The sequence below is a fragment of the Podarcis bocagei genome (assembly GCF_964188305.1).
Source record: "Podarcis bocagei genome assembly, chromosome: 8".
Classification (NCBI taxonomy): Eukaryota; Metazoa; Chordata; class Lepidosauria; order Squamata; family Lacertidae; genus Podarcis; species Podarcis bocagei.
In genome coordinates this window covers 65883988-65898502 of record NC_138133.1, presented here as the reverse complement: position 1 = coordinate 65898502, position 14515 = coordinate 65883988, and the positions used below count along the sequence as shown (strand labels likewise).

Sequence of the window (14515 nt, the reverse complement as noted above, 5' to 3'; positions counted from 1 at the left end):
CTGCTGACTATCCCCCTGGTGGCTCTGTGGTTTGCCATCATTCTTAGAGTGTCTCCACACAAATGGGATCCACATGGCTAGTGGGTGTGATCCTAAAAATAAGAACACAAAGCCAATGGCTTATCTACTCCACATCACAATGGCCAAAAAGATGCCTATGGGAAGCCCACAAGTGGAGCCTTAATGTGATAGTACTCTTCTCACTTGTGGTTTCCAGCCAGTGGTATTCAAAGGCATGCTGCTTCCCACAGTGGAGGTCAAATACAGCCATTGTAGCTAGCAGCCAGTGATAGCCTTAATGTCCATGCATTTCTCTAATCTTCTTTTTAAGTCATCCAAGCTGGTGGCTATCCCTACCTCTTGTGGCAGCTGATGTGGCACAAGCAGATGCTTCTGAATAGCAAACTACAACATACATTAATTGCATGGTTGCAATTAAAAAGCAGTAGCTGTGGGGGAGATCAGAATTGGGACCAAGAGGAGGGGGGCTTAATCTTCCTTCCCAACTAAAATAGCCTCCGCTAAACTATTTGTCCCAGGAAGAAAACTGCTAGTAGTTGGTGGTGGTGGGTTTTTGTTGTTGGGACAATGATGAAACGACGGAAGGAGTGCTTAAATACAGCTCGCTGCAACCCCAATCATTTGCTTCAGTCATGCATTTAATGTGGCTCTTGGTTTCTCTCTTTGAGGCTGTGAATTTGTTCCTTCTGTTATCAACATTGTTGTGGGCAAGGAAGCCCAGACATTGTTAGCAACAGTTGCTTATTATTATGTACAATCTCTCCCAGGATGTTGTGTGACTGCAGTGGTCTATCCAAAAATAAATAAATAAAATAAGATAAAATAAAAGGAAGCATGACTCCCTTTGGTACATAAGAGACAACTGGCTTTAGAGGTTATTGATTAAAGCCAGGTAGGGAATTCCCTTGCCTTCTCTCCTTGCATTTGCTTACAGATAACTGTGCTTATTGTATGATTTTGAACATCCAACTTTATGAGAAGCCCTTTCATTGTTGAAGATACTGTGCTGTAATGGAAATCCCAGTGTTTACACAGTTACTTGTCCTGTGAAGGTGAAAAGAAAGCTTCTAATTATCCAAGTGCTCTTTTTCAACTTCTTACCTAGCTGGCTGATCTTTTTGTGCTTTGAATGAGCAGGTACATACCCTCCCCCATGACAATGCGCCCACATGAAGGCCTTAATAATCCAGGCTTGAGCCATACAATTCTTCCCCCTGCACATGGAGGCCACAAGCATCAGGATCTGACCTGATTAATGCAGTTCTTCCCCTTCTGTAAAAAGGAAGGGAAGGTGGCACACATTGGGCCCTCACAGGCTAATAATAATAACAATAATTTTATTTATACCCTGGCCGAGACCAGGCTCAGGGCGGCTAACACCAAACATATAACACATTAAAAACACAAAATCAAACAATTAGTTTAAAATACAATTCAAATCACATTTAAAATCAAAATTAAATTAAGTGAGAACCCATGAATCATAACCATAGGGGTTAGGAATTAAAAGAATTTGCATAGAAAGACTGTGACGCAGGCCACATAAGGTTCACAGTTGTCTTCTGCCAACACAATGGAATCAAGGTAAGATGGGCCTCAGCTGGCCTATGAGGTTGTACAGTACCATTGGGTAAGAATGGCTGCCTCAACCATTCCTTTGTTAGGCAGATTTGCTGGTTGCTGCTATTTCATCAGTGGGACTAACAGGAAATGGCTTCCTCATAGATGGAATCTCTTTACATACCCTCCATCATTTCTGCGATAAAAATAGGGACACCCTCTTCCATACCCTCCAACATTTCTCCAATTTAAAATAGGGACATCCAGTGCTATTTTTCTAGAAAAATAGGTGCCAGATCTCATCATAAACGCCTCCTTTGTTCCCTTATAATGGCAATGGTGCCTACCTGAGAGGTGCCAGAACAGAGTTCTGGTGAGTTCCAGCTGAAAAAAGCCCTGGTGACATCCTATTCCATACCCTCCAACATTTATCTGATGAAAATAAGGACATACTAAGGAAAAGTGGGACATTCCAGGATCAAATCAGAAACCAAGATGGCTTCTGTAAATCTGGGACTATCCCTGGAAAATAGGGACACTTGGAGGGTCTGTCTTTATATCTTAGAAGGAAACAGCCATCTAAGCCTGGAGAAGATCCCTTCTAGATGAGGGAAAGGAGAGAAGGGATAGAGGGACATTAGGAGAATTAGAAGCAGAAAGAATGGGCTTCTAGGTGAAACAAGTGTGCAGCTGCCTTGAAGGAGCACTTGTTTGCCTCTCCTCATGTTCTGCTTGTATATTTGTAAATAAAGCAAATATGACAAAGACTCTGTAACTCTCCAGTCCTCTCCTATCCACAGGAAACTAAACTCGGCAACACCATCTCTGGAACATCACACCACTTGGGGAAGTGGGGTGCATTTAACAATAGATATTGAATACAATAAAACCTGTCTTTAGAACATTTGTAGCTCTCATTACCAATAAATGAGATATGTGGCGGGTGAGCGTTGTAACTTTTAAAACAAAACATATTTTAATTCAGCCTAAAATTTATCTTTTTAGAGGGATTCTTGTGTGTGTGACAGAGAGAAAGAGCATTTTCTGTTTGGTAATCTACTAAGGGTCTGATAACATTAATGGGCTTTGCCTCACACAGAGTTCTGAGTATATTGTACCACTGCTCGCTGATCCCAGGTCAGTGTGATGCGTGAAATCAATTTATTTGAATCTCTTTGCCTCTATAGGAATTTGGCAGCATGCCAGTTGTTTTCATTTAATGTTCTTTGTGTTGAACACAGACAAGCAAGCTTGCTTTTGTACTCTTCCTTCTCTCTTGTCTTTCAGCCCATGTTCCCTTCTGCAGATTCTTGAGACAAAGGAGAATACGTTACTTAGCTTTTTATTTTTATTTTTATATTTTAAAAGCACCCTATTTTGTTTCAGATGGCATCTTAAACAGGAAATTAGGTCAATTGCAAAGCTGTCCCTGTGTTTGCTTCGACATTGCTTTGCAAGTCATATGTTGCATTTCAAAGCATTCAGAAGTTGTTAGTGTTGTGGGTGAGGGTGAAGCTGATTTTTAAAAAAATCTTGAGCGGCAGAGGGAAATTGAACAAAGGGAGAGAAAACTCTACAGTACCACCATAGCTGACTTCCTATTGTTTCTCCAAGACGGCTTGCAATACAGTATCAGAATGTTAGTTTTGCAATACTTCTTACAGAGGCAGGTGTGTTGCAGAAAGCCATTATGGCATCCATTGGTGTTAATTTATTGCTTACTTATTAGATACATAATATATAACCTACCCCAAGTTGCTTCAATAGCTGGCAACATTTTGCAGAATGTCTAGCAAAGAACAATCATCCTTGCTTCTTTACCTCCACCCCAATTTCTTTTTAAACAAAAGATTGTAAGGCTGCTTACACAGTGCAAGTAGTTGTACTTAAATATGAGAAAACATGCTACTTGAAAAATTGGCTATTACTTTAAGAGACTTGTTTCAAGGAGGGTGGAAGGGGGCAGGGAGGAAGAAGGAGCACATAGAGAAGATTCTGTTGATGCTCCAGGCAGTTCTTGCGGAAGTTGATATGCAGAACTATGGAGCCACACCACCGGGGTCAGGCTCGTACCATCAGACCCTGCTTCCTTGTTTAATTACCTGAAGAGCAAAACATCCAATCTGGAAGTGTGTGAAAGTCCAGTATCTCTAGCTGCAGTTTGCTGCTCTGACATCCTGCAAAGCCAACCCTGTCTGTCCACAAACGTCAGGGCCGGTTCCTGACAGTCGGCTATCTCTGCCCGGCCTGGGTTCCTTTCATTCAGGAGGTATTGTGTACAAGAGGGTTTGGTCAGGAATGTGAGGTTCCTGCCGGTGCTGTTCTCCCAGTCCTGACAACGCTGGCATAAAGGCTGGGGATTTTTTTTCCCCTTTTCAAAAAAGAAAAAGGAAAAAAGGTGGCTGTTTTTTATTTCCCTTTATAAAACTGGCATTGATGTATTGTTCACTTACATGTTAACTGGCCTGCTTCTGGGACTGAAGTGTTCCATTTTGGTTTAGATAATCTTATGTTGATCTTTCTGTGAACTTTCTAAAGGAAATAATTTGGTGGTGGTGGATAAAATAAAAGTTAAAATCATCTATAAACTGACTAGTTTGCACTGTATTACATGGTTCAGGGTGTGAGAGCAGGTTTTGTCTTGAAAGAGAGGGCTGGGAAATCTCAGTAACTTACCAACAAAATACAAATAAGCTTACATAAGGGGAAGCTCAGTGGTCTATCACCTGCTTTGCATGAAGAAAATCTCAGGCTAAATCTTTGGCATCACCAGGTACAGCTGGAAGAATCATAGAATTATATAGTTGGAAGGGACCACGTATGTCATTTATCATCATCATCATTATTATTGAATGTATATACCACCCTATACCTGTAGGTCTCAGGACGGTCCACAGAATAAAATCAGAATATAAAACCACAAAATTCATATTAAAAATAAAAACAGCAATAGCCCAATCACCCCCCCCCACACACCCCAACACACATTTTAAAAGGTCATAGGATGTCAATCAAATCAACCATAGGCCTGGTTAAAAAGGACCGTTTTTGCCTGGCGCCTAAAGGTGTATAATGAAGGCCCCAGGCGAACTTCTCTGGGGAGAGCATTCCACAGACGAGGAGCCACTGCAGAAAAGTCCCGACCCACTGCAATGCAGGAATATTTTTGCCCAATGTGGGGCTTGAACCCACAGCCCTGAGATTAAGAGTCTCATGCTCTACCTACTGAGCTATGCCTGAAACCCTGGAGAGCCACTGCCACTCAGTGTAGACCATACTGAGCTAGATGGATTAATGGCCTAATTCAGTTTAAGGCTGCTTCTTATGTTTCTATGTATAGCAAGTAGTGTAAACATCTGTTCAACCTTTAAATAAGTATGGTACATATTTTAGGTACATTAAGGATGCTTCTACACTCGTGCTTATTGTGGGGTAGGTCATCCTCATACATGCAGGTCTTTTGCAATGTCCACATGACATCACTGCCCCCAAAATTACAGCCCATATATCCCTCCCTATATTTGATCCAGATTTACCAGGTTCAGATTTCTGGGGAAATCCAGTAAGTTTTTTGTTTAAAAACATCCTGTTCCAACGCCCCATTTGCAACATCTCGATGACTCATTTCCAGTATTAAGCACCCAACTATAGAAGCACCTGAACCTAACCGTCCAGTTCTTGGGGCCATGTTCAAGAAACTTTTTAAAGAGTTCTTAGTAGAAAGAGGGGGGGAGGAGGATACAGGGTAAAGCTTCAGGGCTTTTTATCAGAGAGACTTCAAAGAAGTGTGACTAGCCCAAGGTCACCCAGCAGCTGCATGTGGAGGAGCGGAGACGTGAACCCGGTTCACCAGATTACGAGACTACCGCTCTTAACAAGCACACCATGCTGACTCTCTCTCACAGAAGTTTGTGAATTATTCTTTGCTAAGGCTGTACATTTTTTAAAAAAATGAAAGCTGGAATTTGGGGTTAAAGCCTAAGTGTACTTCTCAATTGCTATTGATTTCTTTCAGGCAGTCCCCAGCCAAAATGTGTTCCTGGGACCACCTTAACATCTTCAACCCTTGTTCTTTACCAGTGCTGATGCTTCTTAGCACCACGCACTGTTGTGCTGCTTCTAAACTAGGCTTCCAAAGTGCTTCACTTTGCCCTTGCAACATCAATTGAGTAATAGGAGAAGTCCAGGACCACACGGGAGAAATTCACAACAAGAAGAGTAACGGCATGCCAGCATCAGTCCTTAAGAAGCTGGTTTAGCACTGGACTCACTTAGAAACATAGAATTGTAGAGTTAGGAGGAGCCATCAAGTCAAACCTCCTGCAATGCAGGAATCTTTTGCCCAACATAGGGCTTGAACCCACAACCCTAAGTTTAGGAGTCTTACGCTCTACCGACTGAGCTATCCCAGCATATGAGGAAGATCTGCAGTAGGGGCTCCACCCATGTGGTCCTGGGTTTCTCACATTACCTGAAAGTGTGGGAAGGATTAGCGTTGCAGCAACAACTGGAGTGCCAAGGTGATGCTACACTAAATGGGCACCACACATTCATAGCCAAGCTGCAAAACTGCTCTTTCATCCCTTAAATTGACCATTGTGAGTTCTGTGGAGAGAAGGAGCCAGTTGTTTTTGCAATGTAAGCAGGTAATTAAAAAGTGTATCCCTTGCGTAAGACCTGGGAGTTTGGCCGTTACAACTGAAGGACTTAAGTCAAAAAATATCACACCAAATATGCAGGGAACACGGCAAACTCAGATAGTCAAGGTATTTGGATAATGTTGAGGTAGATTACGAGGGCTCTGCTGTATGGCAAAGAAGTCAATTACACGTTTACAAAGAAAAGGAGGAAGAAACTGCAGGGAAGGGGGAGAGCTTCCCACCCCCACTCTGGTGATCTGAATTTATGTTGAGAATTCTGTAGTGTTGCATATTTGCTCCACCTGGTGGATCTTGCGAAAAGTATCTTAATCCCTGTTAATGATAAGTGATCACATTTGAAGCTCAAACATATTAGCCATTTGTATTAATAAGGGCACTGTAAAATGCATTTTTGTTTTCAGAAAAAGAGAAAACATTAGATAGTTTTGCTTGCCCACACTCGGTCATTGCATTAATCTTTATGAAAGCGTAGCATTTCCAACCAATTAATGATAACAGTTTACCCCCAGTCTCATCTAAAGATTAGCAATGTATTAGGAATGTATGGCTTTTTGAGGTTATGCATGGTCATTTAAGGTTGCCTTCCCCGCTCCCTTGCAAGCAGACAATAATTAATGAGATCTCCTGATAAGAAACAGCAATGCGGTCACAAGGATTGGTTGGTAGTGCAGAGGTGGTCTGAAAATCTGTGTCATTAGCCTACCTTGCAAACATTGTTTTACTCGCAATTCTGCAGGACCTGGTTATCCTTCAGTCTTCCTAATTTTTCTCCTACTGTTATTTCCCTGCTCCCCCTCCTAAATTATACATTGTTCCCCAACAGAAGGTGAAGTTTAGAAAACAGTATCTCCATATGCGAGGGATTTTGAGACCTTTTTTTTTATTGTCTTTAAAAATGTCATTCACAGTCCTCATTAGCATTTATTGTTGCAAGTGTAGAAGCAGAAAATGTGAAATTGGTATGTCATGAATAGCTCCACAGAGCTCTGGAGCCCTGAAATGTTGCCTGCAGTGTGGTGTGGGGAAGACATTGAGAGCAAGCTGTCCAGATGGCTGCCAGCGCCGAGCAAAGCTGCAGGTTTTTGTCTCTGGTGCCGAGAGGAGGGAAAGTTCACTGGAGCATACGCTATCACCCCTTGCATTTTAACAAAACTAACTCGCTATCTGTCAAAACGGGGAGGTGGTGACACTGGAACAAAACAAAACAAAAGTTCTCAGTGGTAATGTTGCAATCTCCCATTAAAGGCTGAAAGAACGTCACAAATATCAAAATGTTTCTAAGAAGGAAAAGGGAATGTGTAATATTTATATAAAGGCAGAATTTCCTAATTAGACCTGATGATGCATAATTACGTTGGTAGGTTTCCCCTGAAATGGGTATTCTGCATGCAGGGAGGAAATGGACAAGGAAGCTTAGTTTCAATAGCACTTTAAGTCAAAATATAGGAGATTAAAGTCACTTGGGGGCTCTGTTAGTATCCCAAACTTGATCTAGTTTTGAAGCAATGGATATTAGAATTTGCTGGTTATTGGAATGTATATTTTGTCAGACTTTACAATATTGCATACAATATTCTGTATGGTGGAGAGTAAAATTTGTGACCCATGGCCAACTCTGTAGCAGTAGTTCTTGCTGCTGTTAAGAGGCACAAGTTCCTTGGTATGCTTGATCGCTTTTAATTTTCAGACTGGAGTACAAACTTTGTTGCATATCCTCTTTCAAAACGCAGCACATTGTTGTTCTCCTTTTACAGGTGGGAAACTGAGAAGCCACCATAGGCTTCCCAGATAGTCTAACTTTGGCCCACAGTGTATGAATAGGGATGGTATTATTATTGCTCTTTTTCTTCCACAGGAAATGTTATGAGCACCTATGATGTGAGGCCCAACTGAATTTCTCCAAGTTCACAGTATTTTTGCATTTGGCTCATATTCCTGTTACCACTTGGTGTACCAGACTAATCTCCTGATCTGATAGCTCAAATGATGGCCTGCCTAGTTGATTCTTTTATTAAACATGTGCGTTTATTTTAACTTAATGTCAGTTCTATAGTTTTAGGACTGTTTCTCACACATTACATTCAGCCAACCCAGGATTGCCATCATGTCTACATTTGACAGAGCCAAATCCAGTTCTATCTTCATCTCTTGGGTCAAGACATTTTGCTGACTAAGACACAGCAGCAAGTACTACCCCCACCCTAGTTGAAGTTTTAGCAACTTATTTGGGCATCTGAGGCTGAAAATCCCTCAGGTTCTTCTCTTCCTTGACAGGAAAATACAGCAACAATAAATTAAATAGTTTACAATGGGCTGACTTTCCAAAAAAAATCCCAAATCAGCTGCTTGAGGTTACTGTCTCATTTTATTTAATGACACTCAATGTCAGCCATGGTATCTGTTCACATGTTTACACACAAGTGTTTGTTGTATTCATATTTTACCTTTTTTAGACATACACTTAAGACTGTTCATAGGCACACATCTAGAAATAAGGTTTGGTAGGTACACCCTGGATCCTATCCCAACATGCACTCATGAGTTGACAAACTACCGTATTTTTCGCTCTATAACACGCACCCGACCATAACACGCACGTAGTTTTTAGAGGAGGAAAATCCGTAGGCATGCCACCCGTAGGCATTCCCTCCATAACACGCACAGACATTTCCCCTTACTTTTTAGGAGGAAAAAAGTGAGTGTTATGGTGCAAAAAATACGGTAAATGCAACTTCTCTTTCACACAAACACACACACACAATTCTCTAAAGTAAATGTGTAAACAGTTTCCCTCTCTTCATTTCACTCAGCTATATGATCTAAAATCCCATTGTAGCTATTTTAAGAAGCAGAGTAAGCCTTGCCAATAAGGAAGTGTGTAGGGAAAACTCTTGGCATTATCTGGTGAGTATTTTTTTAAAATGTGCACATTCAAAGCTGAAATCATGTGTCACTAGTATTCTAGCAATGTTTCTGAGGAAAGATAGGGTTGTTGTGTTTTTTTAAAAAAAAAGGTTTAGTGTGGTTATTATGTCATGGCAGTGCTAAAAAGAAAAATCAATTATTTGTGTGGCTGATCTCTGTTGGAACATTGCTGTATTACCTTAATCCAGATGCAGTATTTTAATACAAGTCCTTGCAGTAAGAGAACACAGATTTCTCTTTTGTAAAAAAAAAACCAAACAAAAAAACCCAAACCCAAAAACTGTGACATGTAAATTTAATTCTCATCTTACTGTTTCAGATTATTATTATTTTAAGCGCAAGGAAAGTGACATAAACGTATTAGAGAAATACTGTAGGGCAGCACAACCACCAGCTGTATGAAATTAATACATGTATTCATGTGGTAGTGTGTTTACTGTACATCACGTTGACAGTCTATTGAATAAAGTTAGGAAGGCATCCAAATAGAATCTCCCCACAAAAAACTCAACAGCTCATGTATTAGGTGGGTTTGCCTTGTCAGTAAGATTCCTTGTGAAAACACTAACGGCTTCCAGCTGGGTGGAAAATCAAATCTTTGGGGTCTGACAAACTTAGCAGATCAGAATTTGAAAGCCCGGCTAATGCTCTATTTTTACTTGCCGTTCACCCATAAAAGATTATTTTTCAATATGTCAGCCTCATTTGGTGGCCGGTGGCCTGAGATTGAAAGTGGAAAAACAAGTGAGGAAATCTGGACATTATTGAGTTCGCCCTTTCTAACTGGTATCCCACTTTGTGGAATAGCCTTGCCTGGAGATGAGGGGGTGTCCGAATGACCATTCATCAATGCTCGTTGCCTGATCATTGAGTGCCTTCTCATTCAGTTTATCAAGCCTTGCACACAAAAAGTCAGAATAAGCGTTATTCAGCTTTGTTAACGCCAAGTAGGAGTAAAATGCTCCATTTGAACCCATTTTGCCCTTGGTTTTTCACTTTGTTAATGCAGTCCTGCTTAAATGAGTGCCTTTATTGGGTCAGTTAGAATATCTGAAACTATTAATTGTCCTGAACTGAATGGCTGGTGGCAGGCCAGAACAGATGGGGTAGAAAACTATTTGGTTGGGTGTATTGCTTTCAATTAGGATCAATGAGGTTTCAATGCCTTTGAATTAACTCACTTAATACCGACTGTGTGAAGTCACAGTGTATCACAACAGTCTGCTAGGAAGGGAGAGGGGAACTTGCAGAGGCCTGCAGAAAAGCTTTGAGTCAATTTCTTCCTTCGCTGCTAACAAAGAGCTTTCATTAGCTGCATAGGCAGTTGAGAGGACTTTAGTCCCTGTTGGTAAGTCAGGTGTAAGCAAGAGAAAAATGCCTGCTTCAGAGCTGGAGACTGCTATCCTGGACCTGCACACTGTTTATTATGCTTGCATGTCCCATTAATTTCACTGCACATGATTGCGCATAGGGTTACATGCCTAATGCTCTGGCGTATGAGAACATTTTCCCCCTATGGGTAATGTGATGGAATAACAACTATCTAAAGTCCAAAATAAATCTAATTTTGCAAATGGATATTTTTGGGGGGGGTAGGGTGGAGGCCTGGAGACAGCCTTGGCTGTGGGGAGTCATACGGGATCATTTGACTTTATTTTGTAAGCAGTTTGACGATCTGCAGGATAATTCACTGGCTAAATATACATAAGATAATAACCTTTTATAAAATAATCTCAAGCCTGTTGTGTTGTCTCTGGCATATAATCCTTGTATGGTGCAATGTTCTTTTGCATGTGAAAATACTTCTTTTGCTGCAGTCTTTTATTCTGATGTTTTTATCTGCTGTGTACAACCAATAGAGAATGGTAATTTTTTAAAAAAGAAAAGAATTGTTGACATTGATTGTCCATCACTGTTACAGGTTTTGGCCTCACTTTATTTTATTTTATTATATTTTTTTAAAATAAAATAACTAAGTGGTACAAAAATTGTTACAGTAATCCTTAAGTGGCTGCATTAAAAAAATATCCAGTAATATTTATTTGAGGAGGACTGCCAAATGGGTTGCTGCTTGCCTCAGAGTATTAAATAATGAGAGGGGGGGAAATGATTCCTGCAGCTGGCTGCTTGAGAAAATGCTGAAGTAGTCTCAGATGCACTGGCATTCTGCTAGGGCCCCTTCCATAAGTAGTCTTCTAGGTGAGAATCTCCAGGGATACAGTTTTTGTTGACGTGGATCAATTTAAATGGCAATTACTGTAGTCAGATAACAGCTTAAAAAGCCCTTTTACACATAGAAAAGATGCATAATCAGATGGCATATGGTAGTGTTCAATTTTCTGAGCCATAGCTTGAGGATTTACAATGTACTGATATTAAGACCCACTTTTAAAACTGAATATTGTACCATTTTATTGGGATATGTTGCTCTTTAGATTTATTATTCCCCCCTCCATTTCTACAGCTGCTTCTCTGCTTGTACATTGATGAAAGGTTGCTTTTCCAACAGTGAAAATGCCCCCCTCCCTTTCATGTGAAGTATAGCGGTGTGTGTGTGTGTGTGTGTGTGTGTGTGTGTGTGTGTGTGTGTTTTAAATAAGAAATAACGAAGTCGTGGTCTCTCTTAAACAGTATATTGAATAAATATTTCCAAAATCTATTCTTTCCTTTTTATCTTCTAAAGTTAGCTGCCGGCAATTGTAACACCTTCTGCTTTATAAGACTTGCTTTATCTCCTAGATTCATCAACAATGTATTATATGAATCCTTGCTACGCTAGACATCTGACCAAGATGAGCACAGCGTTGCCCTCTAAATAGATGCCATTATGTTATTAGGACTGGCACGAAGGAACCACTGTGCGTTTATCCTTCCCCTTAAAAAAAAAAAAAAGGCAACCTTGAAATGCAACAATAGTTGCATGACAATTTAGCGTGTGCTTTTATACACGGACACTGTAGTTGTTAGGTTGGCAGTTTATTCAACGTAAACGACTTTGCTTCTAAATGCAAATTGTGCCCTGAAAACAATTTTTTATTAGATGAGGACTGAACATTTTTATGATTTGAGTGCCCTGAAGAGGAGGAGAGAATGAACACAAAACATATAGAGGAGACGTAAAAGAAGGTAATAAGATCTAAAATGATTCTTCAAACATAGAAACATTTAAGAATTCTTCATCTCCTTCCCAGCCCCCAGTAGATTTACAGTGCCATTGAACGTTTGAACAGAGAGGCTCAGAAAGAGAGGAAGCAAACCCTAATAAAGCTGTGAAAATGTTTGTCTCTTGTTTTGGATCAAAATATGTTTTTCTTGGGGGGCGGGCGGGCTTTAGAATACAGTTGCTTTTCCTGGAATTTTCTGTAAGCCTAAATGTGTTGCAGAAGGGATGTGACTCAGGCATATGCTTCTCCTATGAGGCAAAGGATGTTTTACAAAGGACTGAAGAGGGACTGCTGAGAGGAAAATAGCCAGCTTTAGATAAAGCACTGTAACAAAGACTTGTAGTTTTATGTATCATGGTGTCCATTAAAGCTTAATAGGGAAGAGTGCATTGAACCTAGCCAGGCATATGTTATTCATGTGAAGGATAAACATTTAAGGGGAGTGCAGAAACCTGGAGGACGTGATTGTTTAGCTTTTGAAAAAAGCTTTGCAGGGAAGATTTTGTTTTCATCCCCCATGGATCACCATGCAAGGTAAAGGAAGAGTAAGCGGCAAATGTTTGGAGCATATCAATGCTGGAATCCCAGGGGGGTTAAAAGCATTGTAGTAAAATGAAAGTGGACTGCCTCTAAGTGTGTTCTATTTTATACATGCCACTGAGAAGCTGACAAAAGGAATGATTTTGATACTCTGTTCGCTGTGATAAAATGACACATTGATGGCAAAATTCTCTCTCTCCCCCACTTCTCCTTTAAAAACACACACACAAAACAAAACCCAAACTTCTGTGCTCACTCACATTGCGTACTTTAAACCGTAGAAGCAATCTCAAGATTCCCCCCCACACACACCCCCAAATCCACTGGAGCTGAAATTTATAGCTGTTAATTGGGGGGGGGGAGGAAGCGCTGGTTTTAATAGACGCTTTCTGTGAGAGAAAGGGTTAACTTTTAAAGAGGGAGAAAATGAATAATTCAGTGTTCGGTGCTTTATCACTCTGCATTTTACTGTCTATTCTTTTGGTCCTCTGGAACTTGCTGTGAAAGGTACAGTACGGGGAGTCAGCTGAGGGGGTTGCGATAATTTGCACACACATCGCTGTCATTGTTCTGCCTGAAGAGACGGAGCTGGGTTCAAGGCCACATGTGCTCCTGTCATCATTCACATTTCTGCTCCAAGTGCAACCCAGAGTGTCAGCTCTCCATCTGTCTTTGCCTGGCAAATGCAGGCGCCCAGCATCCTGCCTCCAGCTACACTGCCACAGCCAGTTAGGATGGCCCTCCTTGCGTCTCTCTGCTCATTCCAGAACAGGAGGCGCTGAGTCCCAAATAAGCCTGCTTTGGGGAGAGAGCCTTTTTGCAGTGGGTCTGTTTTATTCAAGATGCCTGGTGAGTGATTCTCTCCCTCTCTCCCTCTCTCTCTCTCTCTCTCTCTCTCCCTTTCTCCCCACACCCCCCTTTCTCCTTGACGGAAATGAGAAAGCTCACAGTCATTTTATAGTTGGATTTTCTCTGATAGCAGGAAGAATGCATAAAGGCTGGCGTCTGGGAAGAGCGGTTGTAGAGGCTAATTGTAGCATGTGCGTGGAGAGAGCTGTGTATATATGTATGTGTGTGTGTGTGTGTGTGTGTGTGTGTTAAACTACTCGGTGCGTAATCCATTGCAATTCTGAATACGAAATGAAGAAGAGGCAGTAGCAAATCTGCCTGCCTGTGGGTTGCGTGTTTTTCAGAGGGTAGGGAGAGAAATATATAGCTTCCATCTATCTCTTATGATTGAGCTGTACTCCTGTATCTGGAAACCTGAAGATTTATCGGGAGAGATGACTTGTGTGATCATGGGGAGAGCACTGAAAATGATCTCTTTGAAAAGCTGCTTATGCTAGAGGAATGAAGTGAGAGGGAATACAACAAATTATTTCAGACTTCGCACTTAAATCCGCAGCCTTTAGCTGCCAGCAGCTGAATATCTGAACTGTGTTTCTCCCTTAAATCTTACGTATTTCTGCTGAATGGGTGAAACTGTTGTGGGAGTGGAAATTTTTAGCATGTCAGTTTCCTCCTGAAAATATTATCCTTGGATCTTGACCTCTTGCTTAATTGATAAATGGCTCTGCCAGTGGAAATATTTCCTCTGTGTAGGATAAATTATGTGAAGGGCTTTCTCGAGGGTGTTTGGTGGGG

The 14515-nt window shown here is 41.0% G+C and overlaps 1 protein-coding gene across 9 annotated transcripts in view; it reads left to right on the top strand.

Moving 5' to 3' along the window:
• The window catches only part of RUNX1T1 (RUNX1 partner transcriptional co-repressor 1), a 152874-nt gene that overhangs the window by 40544 nt on the left and 97815 nt on the right, over nucleotides 1-14515 (top strand). Inside the window, exon 1 of one of the 9 annotated variants that reach the window (XM_081204678.1) lies at nucleotides 13381-13720. The exons of the other annotated variants lie outside the window; for them this stretch is intronic. Coding sequence (XP_081060804.1) covers nucleotides 13714-13720 — 7 coding nt within the window. The 5' untranslated portion in view covers nucleotides 13381-13713. Of the gene's footprint in view, nucleotides 1-13380; nucleotides 13721-14515 lie in introns of those variants that run through there. 9 annotated transcript variants of the gene reach the window in all.